At 41.3% G+C, this 25,900-nt stretch overlaps 1 protein-coding gene across 2 annotated transcripts in view; it reads right to left on the bottom strand.

Moving 5' to 3' along the window:
• LOC124605788 (probable tyrosyl-DNA phosphodiesterase) overlaps nucleotides 1–25,900 on the bottom strand; it is a 100,596-nt gene that overhangs the window by 14,818 nt on the left and 59,878 nt on the right. For both annotated transcript variants that reach the window (XM_047137679.1, XM_047137678.1), the window contains exons 6-7: nucleotides 18,086–18,181; nucleotides 3,185–3,355 (exon numbers count right to left, since the gene is read on the bottom strand). In XM_047137679.1, coding sequence (XP_046993635.1) covers nucleotides 3,185–3,355; nucleotides 18,086–18,181 — 267 coding nt within the window. The remainder of the gene's footprint in view (nucleotides 1–3,184; nucleotides 3,356–18,085; nucleotides 18,182–25,900) is intronic.

Raw genomic sequence — 25,900 nt, forward strand, 5'->3', positions numbered from 1 at the left:
CTGCGACCGCAGCAGTCCGGCGGTTCCGGACTGAGCGCCTGAAACGCTAGACCACCGCGGCCGGCTCATTCTATAATCAAGAAAAGCATTCACAGTAGGGCCGCATTGTAGCTGGGGCATTGTTCTGTGGAACAGTAAGCAAATAACTTTAAAACAAGCCCCCTGATACTCTCTTAATTTCTGGATCTAATAAGTTATAAGTACTACTAATTACCCTTAAGAACTGAAGCAATTAGTAGGCAAAACAAGATTTCTATCATGAATATGATCTGTCAAAGTTATGTAATTGTGATGTTCATTCTTACAGATCAGGTTGTTCCAACAGTGCTCCAGGGAGGAGGAGTGCTCTGGAGTGCTCACTGCAGAGGCTCAGAGTCCTTGTAGTTGGGGACATAAAGCTCATTGTGCCTTGGCTATATTTTCCTGCAGCTGCCGAAACAATCCATGTTCAATGGTAGCTATGGTCAATCGTGGAAGTCCTGTGCTTCAATTGGAGGATATATTTCTATTTATCGAGAGGGACATCCGCAATGCCTTGTACATCACAAAGTATTCAATTTCACTAATTGTAAGAAGTACAATACACAGCATTGTTACACAAGTCTTCCTGCAGGGCATTATGATCAGATAGAAGGTGAAGCACGTGGAGAGCTAGTAGCTGAGTTTAAGAACAGCATAACAGGAAACATAAGTTTCAAAAAGAATTCTTAAGGCAATAGTTATAGAAATATGCAGCATAGTTCGTGTACTGTAATGCATTTATACTGTTAAAGTGAATGACAGTGAACGAAATGGAACTGAAGCAGCAGTTTGAGCAAGCTACAAGGTTGCTCACATTATAGAGATAAGTGGCAAACTGTTTTCTGTGGGACCTCTTGTAGGATCATGCACAGTAGCAGTTGCACAATGCTTGTTTCCAAGGGAGCTGCAGGCAACTGAAGGGGTTCGTCTTTCGAAGCAAACAGTGTCATGTTGAATCTGGGACATCATAGCAAATTTATACAGCCCAGGGAAAAAGCTGAGAGCTCCGTTGCATTTTTGTTAGTGCTTGATGAAAGGACAGATATTTCTTACTGTGCTCCACTTTCAATATCTGTATGTGGTGTTGATACAAAGCTGCAGGTAACTGAGGAATTCTTTGATGTGGTACTGCTCAATTACACCGTAACAGGACTCAATATTTTTGAAGCTGTTTGTGAATCAGTGGACAATATGAATTTACCTTGGGATAAGCTCTATTCTGTAGGCTCAAATGATCAGGATCAGCAACATCACGGCTTCGCTTCTTGTTTAAAAAATAAACATGAGAATGATTTTGGAAAAGACGTTTTGACTGTTAATTGTTTCATATTTCAAGACAACACTATTGGCTGAAACAGTTAAAGCAGGTGATGTAATGAAAGTTGTGATCAAGTGCAAGAATTTTCTGTGGTGTTGTAGTGTAAATCACATCCAGTTCAAAGGATTCCTGAATGATCAACACCTTTTGTTGGCTAAGTCGGGGAAAAATTCTTGACATTTTCTTTGCCATTCTTGAAGAAGTATCTCTTTCTTGATATGAAAGGGGAAGAAATGCATTGTCTCAAAAATTTAAAATGGACATCAGACCAACCATTCTTAGCTGACATAATTATGTGCCTGAATAATGTAAATCTGTTATTGCAGGGCCACCAGTAGCTAACAGTTGACATGCACAACGAAATCAGAGCATTCACGGAAAAGTTATGCTTGTCTGAGAGGCAGATGAGTGATGGCATTTTAACATTCTTCAATCGTCGGGCTTCTTTAAAACTATTGGAAGGTACCAGTTTCGGCTATTATTAAGCCAAGATAAAGCAGCTCATCACGCCTTTTGAGACAAGATTCTGAGAGCCCGCCATTTTTGAAACAAATGAAATTGTTCAAGCAATCCTTTCTCGGTCTGACCGAATGATTTGCCATCGTCACTCCAGTTGAAAGTTACTGAGCTGCGAAATTCAACTTTGCTGAAAGACAGATACTACAATATGCTGAATCTGTCATGGTGGTATAATTCATTACAACAAAAATCAATTCCTAAGCTTCACAAAAACATCGCACAGATCATGTGCATGTTTAGATCTATGTACTCTTGTGAGTGGCTTTTCTCAGCAATGAAAAGAATAAAAACTAAGGAATAAACTTTTCTTCAGGACGCAACAATGAAGGCCACCCCCTGCATTTCCTGTGAACACTTTGACACCTGATATTTCTGCTCTTGTTATGAAAAAATCTAGTTTCAATGCCCAATGAACATATGCAATTTCTTTTAGAACAGTCATTTCTTATTTATTTCCTTAACTTCCTGTTTCGCAAGGTAGCATGGTGCTATGTCATGGCTGCCAAGGATGTGTGTTGGTGATTATGTAAAGTGGGGCAGGCATATCAAAAGCCTTGCCATGTCATATGCTGCCAGCCCTTTTGATTGTTCACAGTGAGTGACAATGCTCTACAGAGCAGGAAGCGCTCCACAGATCAGCACGGAGCTCATGAGCTGGAACAGCCTACCTTAGATTCTGCACACCACAAGTTCAGTCCCTTCTTCTAATGTCATTCTTGACCTGTTCTATCTTCTTTTAGTTGCAACTACTGAACCACTCAGATATGCTTATTCCACAAAACTTACTTCAACTGTTTTTAATTTTAGCTTATTTTTGGTATTTTATTTCTCTGTTTAATTTCTTTTTATGCACTATCAATTCTCTTGGTCCTTCTGTTTTATTACCATCAATCTTACTCTCAATTTAATTTATCACTCCATTAATATAAATTCCTCTCACGTCAAAGTGATGACTTACATTTAGTACAACCTACTGCTATTATTTATTGTATGTGACTGTGATTGTGCAATTCTTTCTATTTGATTCCAAGTCCTATTTCTTTTGCTTGTTCTTTATCCTTTCAAATTTGAAACTCAGTGCCACAATTTACTAATGGCAAAGGGAAAAAATTTGCTCAGGCTGCGCAAAGTTACAGGTAAGACCTACCACAACAATTTTTTTTTTTTTTTACTCTTCACTGAAGGAGGCTTTGCAAACCTACATGAAGCGCACACCAGCATCACTAGCTCATATTCTGTATAAAAGCCTTCCTTTTTCTGATTAGATGGGATTTAAAAAGCCTGTCAATGAAATTATTTGTAATGCTCTGAAAGAAATGAACCTACCTGACTTTGGAGAAATCGGCACAACGTATTCTTGTAATCCATTCCTGCAGAACTGGCATCTGGTACGCAGATAGATATCGCATCAAGTCAGCACGGAATTCTGTTATTGAGTCACCTGCTTTAGTGTCTGCATTCAGTGGGATCCTTGGACATCTTGGGCTTACCCATAAACTGAAAATCAAATTGTGTTACTTAAAATTCTTCTGCATATGTTGAGTTCTGCTGAATTCTTATGACTTCTTTCTGCTGTGCAAGAGCTATTTATGCAACAACAAACGTAATAATTCTAACATATTATTTTGTAATTACCTAATACCTTCTTTTACAATACAATAATCGGTTTGTAATACTGCTCTTTAATGTGCTCTTTGAAATTCTGGTGGTAGCTGCAATAAACACAAGGAATGAAACATTAGTTAACATCATCTTCAGAAAACAGACAGCAGTTGCATGAGTCAAAGGACATGAAAGAGAAGCAGTAGCTGAGAAGGGAATGAGACAAGATTGTAACCTATCCCCAATGTTATTTAAACCCCACATCAAGTAAGCAGTCAAGGAAACCATGAAAACTAAAGTGAAGTTCTGGGATAAGAAATAAAAACTTTTGTGGTTTGCCAATAACGCACTAATTCTGTCAGTGATGGAAAACAGCTTGGAAGAGCAGCTGAACAAAATGGGTGGTATCTTGTAAAGCGATTATAAAATGAACAGCAACAAAATTAAAGCAACAGTAATGGAATGTAGTCGAATTTTAAGGTGAATTGGAGGGAATTTGATCAGAAATTAGACAGTACAAGTTGTAGATGAGTTTTGTTATTTGGGCAGTAAAATAACTGATGATGGTAGAAATAACAGATGGCGGCAGTAACAACAGAGAGGATATAAAATGCAAACTGCCAATAGAAAGAAAAGTGTTTCTGAAAAATATACTTTAGTTCACATCAAATACAAATTTAAATATTATAAAATTCTTTTCTGAATGCATCTGTCTGTAGCGTAACCTTGCAATGAAGTGAAAAATGTACAATAAACAGTTCGGGCAACAAAAGAACAAATTTTCAAATGTGATCTACAGAACACTGCTGAAAATTTGATGGGTAGGTCAAATAACTAATAATGATGTACTGAATTGAACTGGGGACAAAAGAAATTTATGGCACTACTCTACTGGGAAAAAAGGGGGGATCCAAGGAAGCACCAATTTACTAATGGAGAGAAGTGTAGGGGGTAAAAACCAGAGAGAGAGGCCAAGGCTTGAATACAATAACCACATTCAAATAATTTATGTTGCAGTACTTATGCAGAGAATAAGTTTACACAGGACAGACTAGTGTGGAGAGCTGCACTAAACCAGTCTTTGGACAGAAGACAACAACAAAAACAACAACAACAACATGACTGGAAAAAAAAATTACAACAAAGCTGTTCATGAATAGTTATCATCAAATTATTGCTGTATTGCGTATCCAACAATTATACTACAACTATCTAGCCATGTAAGTTACTGTGTAGTGATAGAAGATTGTCACAAAAGTCATTTATGAAAACAGAAGTTGAATTACAGTGTTTGATGTTAATACTATTGATATACAGACAGTATGAACAACTGCAATAGGTGACAAAGATGAAATTTTGGCACATATAAAGGGCGAGTTATGTGATAAATAAAGTGACACTTCCTGCCCACTATGGAGCTATTTGCCACGGTGTATTAGTACACAACAGTTTTTCAACCTTTAATTGCATTCATATACAGTGGACGTTTCTCATCAAAAGTGATCAACTCGTGTTAATCAGCCTACTTCAGATGTGTACTTGCACTGATATACACGAAAATACACTGGTGCCACAGATTTGTTCAACTACCAATTATGTTCAATTAGGGGTGGTCACTTCCCAAGTAAAACCACTCTGAGCCTGAGCATATATGCCTTCATTTCTTCCACTGCTCATTTCTATATTGGCTTTTCCATGAAGGGTCTAATGTGTTATGGTCATTGAGTGGAATAAACTGTCCCTGAATTGATCAGTTTTATAGTTCTAGTCACAGAGAGACAGAGAGAGAGAACACCCACACACAGACGTTAATACACCACAACAAATAGTTCCTTAAGAATAAGATAAATCCATCTGAGATAGTATAACTTAGTTTGAACAAAGAACTCAGATCTCTCAGACAAAATGACAGCAGGATATCATAATTTAGAATTCATCTTTAGGAGTGATTACAAAGCAGCAACATTGTAAGCAACAAAGTGGTGAATGTACGATATTGTCCCACATAGCAGATGGGAAAATTAAATCAATAATTTTAAGAACTGGGTACTACATTTTCACTATTTTGCTCCTGTTGATAGAAATCACCTCACACCTGAACAGTCACATCCCTGTATTGTTTTGACCACAAGAATGCATTATTACAAACAGAACTTGTGTATCAAGCAACATTTGTGACCTTGTATTCAAGAGGGCAAGTAAATATTTTTATGTAATGAAATATGATGAATGTTAACTCACTGGGGATTTCCTTATTGCTGAGAGTGTTAGAAGAATCAGTATACATTGACGAGCAGCAACATTATGGAAGTAGAGATGTTGAACAAAGTAATGTGAACATCTGTGAAGAGAGACAGTATTTATTAGTAGACTGTTGACTCTCCTTTCCCATGAATAACAGCTTGTATTCTTAATACAGGTCATGCAATGCTGTCAGAGGAATACGTCCTTGTGTGGAATGGACAAATACAGGTCACATACCACAGTCAGGGGGATACATACCCAATGCAACCAAAGGGTCACTAATTCTGAAAGCGTTCTCGGAAAATGGGATCTCGCTGTGCACCTTAAGCTCCAAAATAGCCCAGAAAGATTCAATTATATTCCACTCAAGGAACAGAGGGGGCCACATGAGGTGGTGTATCTTTATAATAATAAGCTTGAACAATTCCGAAAGTATGACTGGATGTGCTACTGTCTTGGTACATGGGTTATTCACCAGGTGATACAGTTTGCAGCAATGGGTGAAGATAGTACCCAGAATCCCAACATAATTACCCCCATGCAGAACAAGTGGGCAAAAACCATGGCCTATCATCGCTGAACCACTGCCATGTTTCCCAGTAGGATGTAGCAAGTCAACATTTCCAAACACTGATCAGGAATAATGTGGATTACCATTTATTTGAGCAGATGACATTCTCCCAGTGTTGTTACATCCAATTTGTATGTTCACGACACTAATATTGTTCAAATGTATTGCATAGAGTGGCCAATGATTTTGAAATAGCCATTTATAGTATAAATGTTTTCTGCACTCTGTTCATAATGGATAATTTTTGATGATAGAGCTCCCTGTAGATGCGCAAACATCTCAGATGTTATTAGGGGTGCTGACGTATTGAGCCTTCTGGCCACAATTTGCTTCAAGGTCTTATCTGTTTTGAAGTCATTGTTGTGTATGGTAAATGATGTCTTTCACTATTTGATTTAGGCTCTCAGTACAATTAGTATAATACTTCTACTGACACTGAGGGTGGTTGTTTTTGTTAGTATGGCTTCACCAAGATGGGCACCAGCAGTGATCCATTTTCTGAACTCTTTACAGATTAGCAACAACAAAGCTTTAAGACCATAATGAATTTCACATCTGACCACTATCTAAGCTAGTAATAGACTGTAGTGTACACATTCTTGACCATTAGATGGCACACTTCAACACTAGAGGGTGGGAGTATACACCATGTTTCTTTTGAGCTATGTTATACAGATGTTCATATTATTTTGCCCAGTATCTGTACTTCTACAAATGAAATCATACAGGTGCTAAATCAGCTTTCAGAAATAACTTTTCAGGAATAAATATGAATTATTTTGTGTTCTATGATGGCAACATAATGAGTCACAGCAGTAGTCATCAACAAATGATTCAAATATGTGGATTATTTCAGAATGATAATAGATTCAGATTAACCAAACGCAAATTGCATAGAAAAACTCTCATGAGGAGAAATGTTTTCTACCAAAGCATCTTCCTCTAGACAAAGATGGATCGGAGCCATCTGTCCAGATACACTGTGACCATAATAGCACCGAAACAGAGGACAATACAGAAACGGTTGAAGTACTTAATATCTTTTAAAACTGTTTCAAGAGGAAGATTGCACAGTAGTACCGCCTTTAAGTTTTCAAATGAACAACAAAATGGCTGATATCAAAATAAGTGACCATGAAATAGAAAAGTAACTGAAATCGGTCAACTGAGGGAAGACCTCTAGACTTGATGGGATACTAATATGATTCTACATAGAATATGTGAAAGAACTTGCTCTTCTTTTAGCAACAGTGTACCACAGGTCTATGGAGGGGAGAAATGTTCCTGTATGAAAGGCTGAAGTGTTCTTGACCGCTGGAAGGAAGCACAGGTCATTCCCGTTTTCAAAATCGGTCTTCAAACAGATGCATGGAACTATAGGACTATATCTCTGACATCAGTCTGTTGCAGAATTTTGGAACACGTTTTATGCTTGTGTATTATGACATTTCTGGAGACTGAAGATCTCCTTTGTATGAATAAAAATGGATTCCAAAAACAACAACCACATGCAACACAGCTCATTCGGTTTGATCATGAGATCCAAAAGGCTGCAGATACCAGTGCCCAGGTAGATTCTGCGTTCCTCAATTTCCACAAGGTATTCGATAATTCTGCACTGCCCCCTGATGAACAAAATGGGAGCATATGGAATATCAGACCAACTCTGTGATTGGATTGAAGAGTTTCTAGAAAACAGAACACAGTATGTTATTCTCAATGAAGAGAAGTTTTCAGACATAAAAATGAATTTGGGCATACCCCAAGGGATTTATAGGTCCATTACTTTTCACAATATAGACAAACGGCACAGTAGACAACATCGGAAGTTCCATGAGGCTTTTCATGGATGATGAGAAGTTGCAATGCTAGAAAATTGTAAAGAAATACAGGGAGATCTGCAAAGGGTGAACGCTTGGTGCAGGGAAAGCCAATTTACCCCAAACGTAAGTAAATGAAACAATGCGTATACATAGGCAGACCTATTATTGTACAATTACATAACTGCAGATCAATCAATGGAAGTAGTTACTTCCATAGTATATCTAGGAGTACTTGGACAGAGCAATTTAAAGTGGAAAAACCACATAAGCTAATTACAGGAAAGGAATATACAAGGCTGAGATTCATTGGAAGAATCTTCAGGAAATGTACGAGGGAGAGATGGAAAGTCTGCTTACAATTTTTTTAAATTTTGTTCAACATTGGTCGACTTATTACATGTCATGCATATTACTCGACCATTACCCAGCTTCTCTGATGCAAATTGGAACCCTCTGTCACTAGAGGGCTCCGAATTGTAGCGTGTTAACACGGTGGTGTTTAACGCAACTATGTTGGTGCTTGAGAAACAGAACCTCAGAAAACTGAAAGCATGAATTCGAATAGTTCATCCACACATGGAGCACCCTCTCCTTCTGTGTGAAAATGCCAGATCACACATGAATGGTGCGACATCTGCAACAATCCAGTGCCTTGGGTTCACTTTCATTGATAATCCTCAATACAGTGCTGACTTGGCCTCATCTGATTTTTGCCTGTTTCCAAAACTTGAAGAATACCTTTGAGATCTTCAAGGGAAAATGGTCATGGGTCCCAGATCTAGAAAACACAAAGAGAGGCCCAAACCACAACCACCCTACCCTGGCTCCATGCTAGTAGGAGACCTAAAAGTGTATCCCACCTTATCTATTGTTTTTGAACCATCAATGTAGAAGATGGCAGCACCTGGAACTCTTCAAGGGCGGAACGTACAAGATGCCAGAATATCACAGGGGCGACAGAGACCTTAGCACCCTGGAATAGGTCGGTCCTAATCTGTGGTCGAGGCAACATCCTAGGAAGGGGGTGGGGGGGTGGGTGGGTGGGTGGGTGGGCGGGGTGGAGGGGTGGGAGGGAGGAAATACACAGGGCTCTTTACAGTGACTGGAGATGGAGATCCTGACAGAGGGAAGTGAGACACATTCCAGCCAGCAATCCCAACTGACTGCTGGTATCAGGAGGTAGACAACCCTTGTTTGCAAAGAGGACGAGGTACACGAGATGGTCCAGGAATCGTCAAATGGTGATTGTGTAAGAAATCAGGAATTGGTTCTGCCGTAAGTAGAGGGGGAATCCCAGCATCTGTAAGAGACTGTAACGGCACTAGTGTGAAAGGCACCAATAGCCAGATGCACCCCACTATGGTGAACACAGTCAAGTAGTTGCAAAATGGAAGGAGCTGCTGAGCCATAAACCCGACAACCATAATCTAGTCTCAACAAAACCAAAGCATGGTAAAGATGGAAATAAGTAGTAAGGTCTGCACTCCAAGCTGTGTGGGCCACGAGGAAGAGAGCATTAAGCTTCTGTATGCAGGTAGTTTTCAGGTGACGAATATGGGGCAACCACGTCAGCTTTTTATCAAAAATAAGGCCCAAGAAACACGACTGTGCTACAACATCTAGGCGCTGGCCGCCTAAATAAAGTTCTGGATCGGGGTGTACTGTGGGTCGACAGCAAAAATGCATAACCCGCATTTTCAAGGGAGAAAAGAGGAAGCCATGGGAGAGGGCCCATACAGAGACCCGTCGGATGTTACAAGCCAATTGATGGTGATGAGGAAGAATGTGACATTTAACACAGAACTCTGTGGGATACTGTTCTCTTGAATCTGAGCAATGCTGAGTGAAGTACCAGCTCGAACCTGGAAGAACCAGACGGATAAAAACTCATGGATAACAATTGAAAGGAGGCCGCGAAAGCCTCAGTCATGGAGGGTGACTCAAATGTAATGGTGCCAAGCCGTATCATATGCCTTAAGTAGGTCAAAGAAGGCCGTGACAAGGTGCTGGCAGTTATTGAAAGCCTGCTAGACTGCTGTTTGCAATCCGAGTAAATGGTCAGTTGTAGATCGTGCTTCCCAGAAGCCACACTGATATGGGGACAAAAAGTCCCAAGGCTCGAGTATCCAGCATAATTTGATGCTAACCATTCTCTCAAGCAGTTTACAAAGTACATTGGTCAGGCTAATCAGGCGGTAGCTGCCGAAAGACGACAGATTCTTCCTGGACTTAAGGACAGGGATAGCTTGGCTGTCTCGCCCTTGCAAGGCGAAGGCACCTATGAGTCAAATGTGTTGAAAACCTTGAGTAGATGTTGCCTCTGAGTAACGTCCAAGTGTTGGATCATCTGGTTGTGGATGGAATTCAGGTCTGGGGCCATGTCATGTGAAGAGGTAAGAGCCTGCAAGAATTCCCATTCAGTAAAGGGTTCATTATACGATTCAGCTTGGTGGGGGTTGAAACACAGGGGGTTTCCTCAACTTGTCATTTCTGCTGGAGGAAGGTAGCAGAATAGGAAGAGGGCACTGTTGCAAAGTGTGTTGCAAGGTCTTCTGCAAGGACCGACGGATCAGTACGGATCAGTAGGATAGCTGATTGTCGCTGCCGGCGCAGAAGGCTACAGAGTTTGGACCAAACCGTCGATAAAGAGGCACATGCTCCCAAGGAGGAAACATATCACTCCCATCATTCCTTTTTTACTCTGCTTAATAAGCACAGAGACACTTATCATTTTTAAGGTTTTCTGTGAAGGGTGTCGTTTAAATCGCTGCAACACCCGCCAGTAGTCCTGGATAGCGACTGCTATGTCCTTGGTCCACCACAGTACTGGTCGACAATGAGGTGAACCTGTGGATAGGGAGATAGCAGTGCCAGTACCATGAAGAAGACTGGCAGAGACGTCTTGCACGACAAAATCGATGTAGTCCAGGCGAGAGGTATTTAAGTGCACAGTAGACGTATATTAAGACCAGTCAGCTGTCCAACTTGGAGGCCTGTTTGCCTAGGTAATCAATGTGGGAAAGCCACAAGAGCAGGGGAGGAGATTGAGAGATCGATAGCAGAAAAGGTACCACGAGTGTTGCTGAGATGGGTAAGGGAACTGTCACTGAGGAGACGTGAATCTAAGTCTGTAATAAGTTGGTCAATTAGAAGACCCCTACCTGGCAAAGCTGTGTGCATTGAAGTCCCCGAGGAGGAAGTACAGGGAGGGAGTTGCCGTATTAATGTAGGCCGGTCAACACAAGAAAGTCGCCTACCTGGATGGAAGTAGACTTGCATATGGTGACTGCTGGGGTCGTTTGCACTCCAGGTTAGTATGAAGGAGATCCAGACACTAGTGCAAATCAAAGTGCAGGCCCCTCCAGGTGCTATTAAGTGGTCAGTATGGTTCTGAAAGAATGCCCAATAACCACAAAACATTGGAGAGTGGTCATCACGGAAGTGCGTTTCTTGAAGAGCATGACAGAACGCAGAATAAGAGGAAACAAGTTGTATTTGCAGTACGTGATGGTAATGTCAGTTGCAAATCCACTGGATCATCATGTGATAAGAGTCCAGGCTAAACATATGAAAGCCAAGTGGAGGTCATACCAGCGGGTCAGCGATGACTGACAAGGATGGGGTGACATCCATAAATAACAGGTCAGACTCACAATATTTCTGCTAACCCGGCTAGCCGTGTGGTCCAACGTGCTGCTTCCCAAATGGGAAGGCATGCTGGTCCCCGGCAGGAATCCACCCGGCGAATTAGTGTCGAGGTCCAGTGCGTCGGCCAGCTTGTGGATGGTTTTTAAGGTGGTTTTCCATATGCCTCGTTGAATTGCGGCTGGTTCCCCTTATTCTGCCTCAGTTACACTATGTCGGTGATTGCTGTGCAAACAGTGTCTCAACATATGCGTGCACCATAATTACTCTACCACGCAAACATTTGGGGTTACACTTATCTGTTATGAGACAGTCCCGAACCAGGGAGTTTTTATGCCACTCTGTGCTTATTGTGTTATAGACTATTGCTATGTGAAACAAGAACAGTTGGAAAAGTACTCTTACAGACTCTCAACTCAGCCGTGGTAGAGGCAAGATGTATTTTCTGATTCATTTTAAGAAAGTCATGGTAGTCAAGCCAACTTTCTTTTAACTGTAACTCATTTTGTTTCTAATGTTTGATGGTACAAGATACTTACACAAAGTTGCATATGTATGTTGAAAGTGTGAATTATGTTGTGCATGAAAGTCAAATACATCATTAACTGACGAAAAGGAAAGTTTGTATGTCTACTTTCACATTTTAAGTCATCAGAACTTTAGAACATGTTGACCTTTGTGGAAAAAAAAAAACAGGAATTTTCAGTCAAAAACAAGAAAAGAAGCTGTTGTATGTTGCCATAGCAACCAAACATAATACAACAAGGGATTTACTCTGAGACATTGGAATATGTTCAAGTATCTAATGGAGCAAAATTTGAATGTAAATGGCGAAGACATGAAAAATTCACAACAATAAAACATCAAAGAAGATTTTGACGTATTTGTCTAAGAAGAAATATGCATAGAACACCTCAACCATGAAGATCGAGTGCAGGAAGTATACAGCTCTCTCACACATCGCGGGGACGCAGACACGGAAACCAACATACATCTGACGCCGCCAGCACCAGTAAGTGCTGACCTGCCTCCACATCTGCTCACCTATGCTATAAGACTTTTACGCTGGGTGAGCGAGAAACAAAACTTCATTACTTTAGTATGAAGTGGTGCAAGATACTTTTGAGTGAACTTTATTTGTATAGTTATCATATTTAAAGTTAGTTTTAAATGCTTACGAAAGCTAAAGCATACAAGAGTATGGAAAATATACAACAGGTTGGAGAGACTATGGTCTTGAAAATTAGCACAGAAGGGCCTGACTGGGCTGAGTTGATAAATTTAATCAAAGCTCAGAGTGCAACTCTAGTAAAGAACTAGGTTTGGTAAATTCTCAATTAAATACTCAGAGTCTTAAGTTAAACTCATTAGATTCGCAATTAAATACCCAGAGTGAGGCTTTAAATGCTCAGAGGGAAACTCTCAATATTCAAACATCAAATTTAGGTTTGTTAAGTGCCGAAGTAGACTGTCAAAGTAAAGAATTTAGTAATCTATGCAAAGGCATGGGTGCTTTGAAAGCTGAATTTGACACTATAAGTATTAAAGTAGAGAATTTAAAAATAGATTTAGAGAACGAGTTGACAAATTCTTTAACCACTCATATAAATCATGTTTGCTAACCTTAGTCAGAAACAGAATGACAATTTGCAAGATTTATCAAAAAGGTTAGAACTGGACATTGCGAACAAATGTAACAATGTAGAATCAGAAGTTATTGAAAAGTTAGGACCTTTCGAAAATGTGTAAAATATTAAGTATAATGATGTAAGGCATGGATTGTATACTTTGAAAGAGAGTGTAGATAAGCAGAATTAGTTAATGATGATCATTCAATCACAAATTACAGGTGTCTGTACACGAGTAGATAATGTAGAATGGAATTTCAAAGAGAAAATAGTCAACTCTGATATAAATGCATTTAGTATGGAGGAACAATTTGGAGAAATTATAGATTGAAAAGTTACTGAGAGAATAACATCTGGGAACATATTACCTGTCCCTTCTTACAAACTTAATGATACCACATAGGGTATGGACGACCTGTGGAAGGAGATTAAGCTTATCCAGATAAAGTAGAAAAAGGGTATCTTCACCTAATGTTGTATTAAACAGGATATGACCATAGAGACCGACTTAAGAGAATCACAAAAAACAGTGATATCTAGACAAAATAAACTAAATAGAGCAATATAATTGTGGAAAATATAATAAGATGTGACTAGCCAAACAACTGTTATACCGTACTGTATAGATTTTCTATTTTGTATTGGGTATTTTATACCTTTTGTGAGATGTGATATAGATGAGAGGGTTTGTATAAATTTTGAAAGGGGTAAATCATGACTAACACAAAATATACATCACACCTTTCAAACAATCCTTACAAACAAGTGTGCCTAATTCTTCTACATTTGCCATTTCCATAGGGTTGCTAGGATTTCCTTCAGGTACATCAAAGGGTGAAGGTGGGACAAGTCCATTCTGTAGGATACGATTTAACACCAAACCTCCTCTGTTGTCTCACTCAAGTACCTGAGAGGTAGGGATCCTGGGGAAGGGGGGTGGGAAGGGTTTCCTATCTTTGGGGCTATCTTTTTTCTCTTCTTCAAACCTAGCAACCACATCTATTTTTTCCTTTCATACTTCTCATCTTGAGGACCTGTCTATCTTTTCCCTCTTTCCATATCCATAAACTTCTGTCACTGAAGACCTTCATTATTTCCATGGTTACTAACAACCTACATCTTATCTTTAGATAAGAAGGCCGAAGAATCAGACTACACGAACACGCATCCACATATACACAAATATACACTTCTACGCAAACATTAAATTATATAATACAAAGCCTGTCATGATGTGAAAACCTCTAGGTGTTGTAGGGGAAAAGGCATGTGTACAGGGAATTATGCACACACATATATGGGGAGTTATGACTGTTCTGCACACACATATATGGGGAGTTATGACTGTTCTACATCGAATATACATAAGGAGAAGTGCTTAAAGGCATCAGCAACACCAGTGCAATAAAAACTCTGATGAACTGAAGGATAGTGGGACGTAAGTAGTGTGTGTGTGTTGTATAAAATAAAGTACAGAAGTTGATGAGCAGAGGAGGACTCTAGGGAGTGAATGATATATTAACAAATGAATGCAAAGTTTAAAATAGATTTATAGCTTTGCCAGAAGAAACTTAATTATGGTATAAATCGAAATGTATATTAGGGTAATGAACCATAAGGCCTACTCAGAAAGGATAAGGGGGACGTACCCGGCATTCACCAAGTATAAAGGGCAGATGTACCTACGTGGAGATAGGACGATCTGTGGCCTAAAAATTAGAGATGTTTTGTAAGGGGTGTACCTACCAGAATGGAAAGAGGAAGTACTCTCATAAGGTCGACCCACAAGCAGGGGAATAGATTCTGATCCTTGGAGAAGGGGACAGTATAGTGACAAAAGTCACAAAATTTATAGGAATTATTCTGGAAAGTGTAAATTCTATGAATGACTACAGCATTATTATGTTCCGTGGAAGTAAATGAGTTTCAAAAGAACACTTTCATTTCGACCACAGTTCCTCCAAGCTACAACTAACGAAAATAGTATATCCTAGGAAAAAGGTAGTACAAAAAGATAAGAATAGAAAATAAATTACTCATGTGTCAAACACCTGAAGTTGTGGTTGAAATAGGAAATAAAGAAAAGAAAAAGAGTCCTCCCAATTCCTAAATATTAGTAAAGCTGACTAAAACTACGAGTAAATGCTCATGTCTTAATAATAAAGTAAAATAAGAAAAGAATAGAGAGATAATAAGCAAAATATTGTTCCAGAGAGGACAGAGAATTGTTATGGAAAGGAGGGATACGTATATAAACATATGTAAAGAAAAATGTATAATGTTAAGATATGAAATGTTATTACGAGTTATATTACTTGCATAATGATTATGTATAAAATATCGCGTGGTCAATCTGTGGGGGGGTGATATGTAGTGATTCGAGAATTTCTGTGTAAATTCTAGAACCACTCAGCCTTCTACCATCTCGAACACACAATATTCTAGATATGAGTATGGTATGGTAAAATCCTACCTAAAGTACTCTTATAGGCTCTTGACTCAGCCTTCGTAGAGGCAAGACGTATTTCTGATTCATTTTAAGAAAGTCATGGTAGTCAAGCCAACTTTCTTTTAACTGTAACACATTTTGTTTCTAATGTTTGATCGTATGAGGTACTTACAGAAAGTTACATACATATGTTGAAAGTGTGAATTATATTGTGCATGAAAGTTAAATACATCATTAACTGACAAAAAGGAAAGTTTGTATGCCTACTCATTTTATAAGTAGAAAGACGCTTAAAAGTTACTGTGCCTAGCGCTATTCGATGGAGAAGTAGTCAAGAGATTTTCCAGCAGCCGACTATCGCGTAAAGAAGAGGGGCTGCAAAATTCCAAATAAGTCACCTCGTAAAGAAGTGGAAGGCGGTATTGTGAAATAAATCAGTATAACCCACACCCAAACTCACACTTTAAGCTGTCAGAATGTTAGAGCACGTGTTGTTGACATACCTACCTTACCTCTGAGCAAATGGACTCGCCCGTTGCACGTCACTGGCGTGCGAACAATCGAGGGAGACACAGTCACTTGCGAGCGAGCGGTCTAACGTAATGATGTCACTATGTTTTCAAAACAGGAACAACGGAGTTGGATCAAGAATGAATGTGCCAGAGGTCGTACAGCACGACAGTGTCATCAAGGTCTTCAAGAGGCATACTGGGAATTGGCATTGTCGTACACAATAGTGGCATGTTGGGTAAAAGCCTTCAATGAAGGTCAGCAAAATGTGGCGGACATACGTCATGCAGGTCATCCTAGCGTCTCTGAAGGAGTAATGCATGCTGTTGCCGCGGTAGTGGACAGTGACCAATGCCATAGGAGTTGTGGGCTCGCCCATGAAACCAGATTAGTGCATACGATTGTGCTTCGCATCCTGAAGGAACGCCCGGGCATGCAAAAAATTGCATCACGATGTGTTCTGCACAACTTGACGAAAATGCAGAAGTGAATGAGTTACAACACTGCTCAGACGCACTTGAAGTGCTATGAGCGTGAAGGAGAGGCTTTCTTACGCCATATCATGACACTGGATGAGACATGAGCCATTTCATATGAGGCAAAGCTGAAACGCCAATCCAATGAATGGCATCATTATGGGTTGCCGCGAAAGTTGAAAGTGCGTCAGAGTCCCAGCATGGTGATTCTCATGTACGACTGTGATGGTGTTATCCTAACACATTATGGTCCATCATGGCAGACTGTCAATGCACAGTATTACTGTTCGTTTCTGGATCACCACCTGCGACCAGTTTTGCGAAAGAAGCAGTGACAATTTCTGAGCAACCCACCCATCATTTTGAACGACAATGCACGGGCGAATACAGCACAAACTGTGGCTACTCTTTTCGTTCGATGGGACTGAGAAATACCGTATCATCCACCATACTCCCTGGACTTAAGTCCTTGTGACTTTGATTTGATTCCGAAGATGAAGGAACCACTTCCTGGCATTCACTTCAGAACTGTTCCAGAGATTTGACACACAGTAGACGGCTCCATTCGCACCATCAACAGAACAGGCTCTGCTAACGGTATACTACACCTTCCACATCGCTGGCAACAGGTTCTACACAACGCTGGTGACTACTTTGAAGGGCAGTAACAGGCGCAAACATGTAACTCTCTTGTATTGGTAGTGAATAAATAGTTGCCACTATTTAAGTTCCAACCCTTGTATTTTCTTTCCTGTATTTTTTTACAGAAAAAAATCCAAAACTGAAAGCATGAAATATGCTTATTATTTATCCTCTATAATCTTCATCAAATATCCCACACCTTCAAAGAATTTTTAACCACATTGAAAAATAGCTACAAAGTAATGTCACTACCAATGATGATGCCACCAGACACCATATGAACTAGGGAAGAGAGAACAGACTGCTGAACACCTTGTGCTGCGATATACGACTGTTGTGTGAACTGATCAGTTATCTACAATGTGTCTCTACAACATACTGCAATATAATGTCATGTTTCAGCACTATTTTGATCCTCATATGAATAGAATGCAAATAAAACATATTGTTAAGTTCAAAACAAGATTAAGGTTGATGACTAATCTTGTTTTATTTCCATGCATTTTCTACCTTTTAATTGATTATTAGTGAATTGTTGCATTTTCTTCTAGATAATGTTAGTCAATAAGTAAAGTAAAAATACATGTGTTCATTACCCTTTAGTTCTGTGTAAAGTAAAAATACATGTGTGCATTACCCTTGAGTTCTGTTCTCGAAGTCAGATGCAATGAGGTTAGCTGTACTGATAACAACTCTCACACTGTCATCATCATAACAGAAGATGGACATTTTCCTGCAAAACAATACATACCAAATCTCAGTGCTTATTTTTACGACAATTAAAGATTCTGCAATAAGCAGGAAGAAATTACGTAGACAGTCTCCAAGCAATGGTATTACACACACTACACACATGCACATACACATGAATTTGTAATAAATGAACAAACCAGTCGGTGAATCAAGAGGTTGGTGTCTCTGGTGTGGGAAGGTAGATTACAAGCAACTGGTTGGAGGTGCTGGTCAATGAAGGCCAAAATTCTTTCAAAGGGGACACAATAACCAGCCACAATTGGATGTCCAGGATCGTTGTATTTGTGGATTTGGGGAGCATGTAGAAGGTGAGTGTGTGGGGTATTATAGGGCTAAGGAGAGAAATGGATTCAGCGGATATGTTCTGGGAAGGGCCTAGGGCTTTAAGCATGAATTGGAGTTTGTGTTGGACTTCTAGGACGGATCACTCTGGCAGAGGCCTTCTGCCAGGTAGTCACTGCAATTCGTAACAGCCATGGTCCTCCTCAACCAACCACCGACCTAGATGTTGACCACCTCCTCTCTCATGGCTCCATCTGCACCTCTGCCCACATTAAACCCATCAACCACCAACAGTACCTGCATTTTGACAGCTGTAATTCCTTTCACACCAAAAACTCCCTCCCATATAGCCTGGCTACCTAGGGACGGCATATCTGCAGTGACAAAAACTATCTTGCTCAGCATACTGACAGTCTCACCAAGGCCTTCATCGACTGGCACTATCCCCCAGATCTAGTCCGCAAACAGATCTCCTGTGCCATTTCCCCTCACACCCCCAGTCCTCCCACGACTCCCAAGAGCCAGAGTGTCCTCTTCATCACCCAGTACCACCCCGGACTGGAACAACTGAATCACATCCTTCGCCAGGTCTTTGATTACCTATCATTGTGCCCTGAAATAAGGGGCAGCCTACCCGAAATACTTCCCACTTCTCCAGAAGTGGTGTTCTGTTGTCCACCCAACCTCCACAACATCCTAGTCCATCCCTATGCCACTCCCAATACCAACACCTTGCCACAAGGATCATACCCCTATGGAAGACCCAGGTGCAAAACCTGTCCAATCTACCCACCATGCACTTCCTATTCAAGGTCTGTCACAGGTTTATCCTACCCCATCAGGGGCCAGGCCACCAGTGAAAGCACCCATGTCATTTACCAGCTCTGCTGCAATAATTGCATAGCTTTTTATATTGGCATGACTACCAACCAGCTGTCCACCAGCATGAAAGGTCACTGACAAAATGTGGTCAAGAGCACACTGTGGCACAACATGCAGCTGAACATAACACACTTTATTTCAATGGCTGCTTCTCTACCCAAGCCATATGGATCCTTCCCTCCACCATCAGCTTTTCTGAACTGTGCTGATGGAAGTTATCCTTACATCAAATTCTCTGCTGCCATAATTGTCCAGGCCTCAACCTACAGTAAAATACTATCCCCGCACCCTCCACCCAACAGTTTCCACCTCCTCTGTCCTATAATCGCCTCCCCATTCTCATCTCTCATCCTGTTTATTTGCAGCCCTCTGCCAACACATCTGCCCATCTTTCCTCACTCCTCTCCTTTTTTTCCTTCTGTTTTCCCCACCTCCCTGACCCACAACTTCCTGACGCTGCGGCTATTGGCAGTCTAGTCCCTGCACACTTCACCAGACAGCGTTCATCTCTCTCTAGTTGGCAGTCACGTGTGCATGAGGTGTGATTACTTGCTTGCTTTGTGTGTGTGTGTGTGTGTGTGTGTATTACTGATGAAGGCTATGGCCAAAGCTAAGTGTGAGTATCTTAATTGTGCCTGTCTGCAACTTGATGTGTCTTCTTTATGGTAAATAGCAATCTGTCTTTTCCCACATTGTTGATATTCATACCTGGAGTTTCCATTGTGCAGTTTTTATATTAACAAATTCATTTAAAAAACTGTGGGGAAAGTGAGTACTTCAATGCATATTTTTCTGTGTTCCTACAATGAATTTTCCACAGTGTTGTATGATGCAAAAGTCTTGTGATGAAGACACACACACACACACACACACACACACACACACACACACACACACACACGCGAGAGAGAGAGAGAGAGAGAGAGAGAGAGAGAGAGAGAGAGAGAGAGAGAGAGTTCTGAGTTTTCTTTTATTGGGGGGGGGGGGGGGGAGGAGGAGAAAAAGTTTCCTTGTTGTTTCTGCTTTAAAATGCTGGCAAATTAGGGTAAACAATTATTAACAAAGACTATAATATGAACAACAGCTTCTTCATACACCTGCCTCTGGTTGGTACCCTGGTTTATTACACAATCTATTACATACAGTGACTTTTTCTACATTTAGAACTACACTTTGAGATGTAATTGATATGTTAAAGATTAATGAACTGTCCGACAGCAACATATTACGAATACTTTTAACACCCACACACGTGTGATTAAATGTTACTTTTTCTAATTTATCATGTGAAGCTCAGGAATATTATTATATCAAAAAACAGCAATTACTAGACTAATTATGTGTATCAGTTTGAAATATTTTTTGTATTATATGTAGCAAATTATGCTACAATGATAATGGGCGGATCACTGTGTGGTCATGAAACTGTACATTTTTGTACAAAACTGATAATACTGGCTGAAACAAAATTATTGGTGAATGAAACGTAACACACAGAAACTGAATGACAGACAAGGTTTTGATTCTGTCCTGTCATGCCTAAAAATGAGAAATATCCTCCCCACCCCTCCCACAGTGGTATTATGCTGCCAATCCCTCTTCCACCCCTGATCCCCACCTCTTGTACCATGGCTCATATTCCTGCAATACACCCTGATGCACAAATCCTCCTACCACCACCTATTCCAGTACTGCCAAAGGCATCTCCTATCCCATGAAAGGCAAGGTCACCTATGAAAGCAGCCATGTGGTCTACCAAGTTAGCCGCAACCATTGTGCAACATCTTACATGGGCATGAACACTAAGACATGAATGGCCACCACCAAACTGTGGTCAACAGACAGCTGGACCACCAAGTTTCTGAGTATGCAACCCATCACGGTGTGCTTAACTTCAATTATTGCTTCACAGCCTGTGCCATCTGGATTCTTCCCATCAATTCCAATTTTTCTGAACTGTACAGGTGGGTATCCTCCTTGCAACAAATCTTTCATTCCTGTAAATTCCCGGGCCTTAACCGCAACAAGTCCCTGTACCCATACTCCATCTGCCTCTATCTCCTTCTATATTACCACTCCTGTCTCACATGTCTTCCACCCCCTGCCCCCCTGTGCATCTGCATAGCCTTTTTCCCTTTTTTTACTTCCCTCCCTCCTCCTCCCCAACACAGTCCTTCCCCCACCATCCTGTTTGTGGCAAATCACTGCACCCTCCCAGGACAGAACTGCAGCATTTTCCCCCATTCTTACCCTGCTATATTTCTCCTACCCAGCCAATGCCTTACCTGTACCCCTACTACTCACCCCAGCTAATATCACTGCCCACCTCAAGTGGGTCTCAGTGCCGTGAGATGACAATGGCCATGTGCGGTGAGCTTTATTTATGCATGAACATGTACATCTATCAAACAATTTTGTCTGATAACTTATCTAACAGTACACTTTCAAATGTGCCTGGTCACTGCTCAAGGCGTCCCCATGAAGTGTGTAGCAGGCTGGCTGGGTGGTTGGTTGGTTGGTTTGGAGTGAAAGGGACTAAACTGTAAGGTCATCAGTCTCTTCATTCATTAAGTGGAAAACCAGGAGAGGTCGTCAAAGGAGGAGGCAAAAGGTGACCTAATGCAATTATAAAAAGAAAAATAAATAAAAATAAAATTAAAAAAAAAAAAACCTCGCACACAGAGATAAAAGTCCAGAAAAAAGACAGCACAGACAAGCCATTAAAATATCAGTCAAGGCAAGACATTAAAATAGAGAAATGAAAAAAAATAACAAAAAGAATAAAATGGTGGGAAGGGTAGAGACCAGGCTGGGCCACCAAAAGACCCCTGGGGTGGTTGAGTGGCAGGAGTGGGGTGCCCCACCAACACCTCAGGTGGTCGGGGCCAAAAAGCCTTACCTTACAAGGATTAACACAAACCACCTTCGCGGGCAAAAGTGACACCACGTCAGCCACTTTGGCATTGTCTGCTAGCACCAGAGGAAGCATGTCAAGAAGATCAAGATGCCGCCTCAAAGCAGCCGTATTAGAACAGTCTACGAGTAAGTGGGCCACCATCAGGCAGGCTTCAAATTAGCAGTGAGGGGGATCCTCAAGTCAGAGAATGTTACTATCGGTCAGCCAAGTACGGCCAATGTGGAGTCGACAGAGGATGGTGGGCTCCCTGCGAAAAGCACGCAAGGAAGACTGCCACATGTTCATGGTCTCCTTAAGTGTCCTCAGTTTGTTTGGGGAGATCAGGATGGATCATTCCACGTTCCAAATTCAAGCAATCAATGGCATAAAAACGACTGAAGGTACGGTTCTGGGAACCTCATTTTCAGAACCAGCTCATTCATTTCCTGAAATCCCAACATGACTGAGGGTTCAAACGAAAACCACTGGCCGTCCAGTTTGATGGAGGTCAGAGACAAGATCCTGGATAGCCGTAACCAGTGTTTGAGGAGAATGGCACTGGTCTATAGTCTGAAGTCACTACAGATTAGAATACTCTTGCCAGTGCAAGAACATGGCTAAGAGCTAGCAGTGAAGACACTGTAGCTGTTTGGCAGAGAGTGGACCATTCACCATGCATATCTGTAAGCAAAGCCTGTTTATCATTGACTGTTGAGCCACTGGTGAATAACACTTCTGAACCTATACATGTCTCAAGGACAGCCAAGAAAAGGCAACGAAGAATGGTGGAGTCAACGGAAACTTTTGCACTAAAGAAGACTAAGACAAATCCGATGTTGGGGCATAAGCCATGGGGGCACATGGAATGTCTCCCTGACCAGAGGCGACAGTGGAGGAAGTTGCAGTTCTGAACAGAGACACTGGAGGAGTGGAACAATTGTGAACCCAGTCACTGTTGTGGGAGGCAGACTCCCTTCCAGGGACAAGGACATGATAGTTGGTGTGTTCAGGGGAGCTACCAACATGTACAGTGTAATTTAGCAGCTATTATTGGTGCCTGATAGGTAATGAAGGGACTCAGCTTCGAGCAGTAGGTTGTTCGCAGGGCTAGTTCGGAAGGATTCTGTTGCAAGTCAGACCCCACAATGATGAATGGGCTGTAGTACCCGCAATGCCGTGGGTGATGCTGGACCATATGCAAGACTCCTATAATCAAGATGAGACAGAATCAGGGCTTGTAGAGCCCGCAAAAAGGTAGAGCAATCTGCACCCGGCTAGTGTTACCGAGGCAGTGAGGAGTACTGAGGTGTTGCCAGCACTTTCGGATAAGTTGGTGAAAGTGAGGAAGCCATGTCAGGCGACAATCTAAGACCAGTCCCAAAAAGCAGTGTGTCTCAACTACAAGAAGTAATTGATTCTCTAGGTAAAGTCCTAGGTGCGGGTGGGCAGTACAATGGCAACAGAAGTGCATGACACAAGCCTTGGTGGCTGTTAACCAAAAGCCATGTGTGAGAGTCCATGGCTGTGCCTTTTGTATGGCACCCCGTAGATGACACTCAGCAACAGCTGTACTAGAAGAACAATAATACAAGCAAAAATCATTGGCATATAAGGAGGGCAATATCAAAAACCCCACAGCTGCCAAAAGACCTTTAATGGTCACCAGAAAGAGGGGGACGCTCAGTACGGAGCCCTGTGGGACCCCATTCTCTTGCGTATGGAGGATACCGAGTGAAGCACTCACTTGAACCCACAACGTACAGTGCAACAAGAAGTTCTTGACAAAAACAGAGACACCACTCATGTAATGTAGTAAGGATGTGGTGATGCAATGTTGTGTCATGCACCTTCAGTAGGTTAAAAAAAGATAGGTACTGATGACATGCAAGGGCTGTCTGGATGGTGGACTCCAGGTGAACCAGATTATCAGCAGTGGTGCGGCCTTTGCAAAAACTACCCTGAGAAGCATCATTCCCAGGATTTTTGCTTCCATCATTTTGAGGTAGTGGATACGGGCATGGAGCCATTTGCAGGCAATGAAGTACTCCAATGAAGGGTTCCATCTATGGTGTTGGGGAGCAACAGGGGTGGATTTTTCACCTTGTCATCTAGTCCTGCATTCCTTTCATGGTGTGGCTAGGGAAAGGAATGCATTGGGATTTTACTTTGTTGTATCATACGAGGCCTTTCCATTTGGAGAGATTGCTGGGGCTGTGTGACCACCAGCGGGAGTAAGTTTAAGTTGTTTGTGTGCGAACTATCCACCATGGTACCATCCACTCCGAATGGGGTCTCTCCACATGGGTGCCACCCAGCCACAGCAACTGCTGCCTTGCCAGTAATCCGTTGCTGGGAGCCCCTGTGCCCCAGCCACGACAGGCACATACTCCATGGCACACGTGGAAAGTGTGCAGCACAGGCACCAATAGTGCAATCGCTGCATGGTCAGGAGGCCATGACTGTGCAGGTACTTGATGATCCCCCCCATGATGCAATGGCTACCGTGCTGGATTTTGGCCATATTAAGGCAACAGGAAAGAAGGGTGCTAGGGTGGAAGGGCACACAGGGACAGCATACACCACATGGGTGGGGGGTGATCTCCCTGTACGACAGCACTTCTGTAAAATCTGGAAAAGATGGCAGGTCAAACGCAAGAATGGGGACCGTATACTTGTTAATGGAAGGCAAAGATAGTGCCGAAAGTGTGACTGGAAATCAAGACCAAAATTGTGAACCACGTCCTGGCAGGGTCTGTGCCAAAATGACAATCCAATGGAAAGTCAGACGTAACAGATAGTTGAAGTGTAGGTTTGCAGCACAGAAACACGAAGTAGTGCTGCAAAAACTGGGGCCCCGCGGTACCCAAGCACGCACTCACCAAAAAGAGGCGAGACCCTGGGGGGAAAAGTGAGTAGCACTATCTTAATTCATGTTGTCCTTCCAGCCCAGATTTTCCATTGTTTAATTTAGTTATAACTTTTGAGTTATTCCCCTAGTCTGTGCATTAGGGCCCCAAGATAAAATTCTCAGAATATCTTAAAATATGTGCATTTGACCTATGACATTTATAGTAATTAAAAAAAAAATATATATAATTTTTAAGTGGATAAAGCAACTGCCCCTATCAGACTTTTACATGGTTATCAATATGTATCACAAAGTAATCATGAGCGCATCTGGATTAATGATATGAAATCTGATTTAATGCTGCCTACAGTTGTCAGTGTTTTCTTTATTCATTGTATGATAGCACAATTCTGGTCTTCAATCGTTATCATTTATCCTATTAAATGGAAGCACTATACATTGCTGTATCAGCAATCAGTTAAAAATTATGACAATTTTACAAAAAGGACAGATTGCTACTCACCATATAGTGGATCTTGAGTCACGGACAGGCACAACAACCCCCCCACCCCACCACACACAGAAGTCATGCGTAAGAGAGTTGTGTTTATGTGAATGGGTATGTGGTGTCTACATTAAAAGAAGGTCTTTTGGCCGAAAGCTCACTTGCTTAGCGGTCTTTTTGCTGTGCCTGTCTGCAACTTAACATCTCCATTATACGGTGAGTAGCAAGTTATCCTTTACATAATATTGTCATTATTCCACATTGGATTTTCCATTATTTAGTTAAA

This window comes from Schistocerca americana, chromosome 3 (genome assembly GCF_021461395.2).
Source record: "Schistocerca americana isolate TAMUIC-IGC-003095 chromosome 3, iqSchAmer2.1, whole genome shotgun sequence".
NCBI lineage: Eukaryota > Metazoa > Arthropoda > Insecta > Orthoptera > Acrididae > Schistocerca > Schistocerca americana.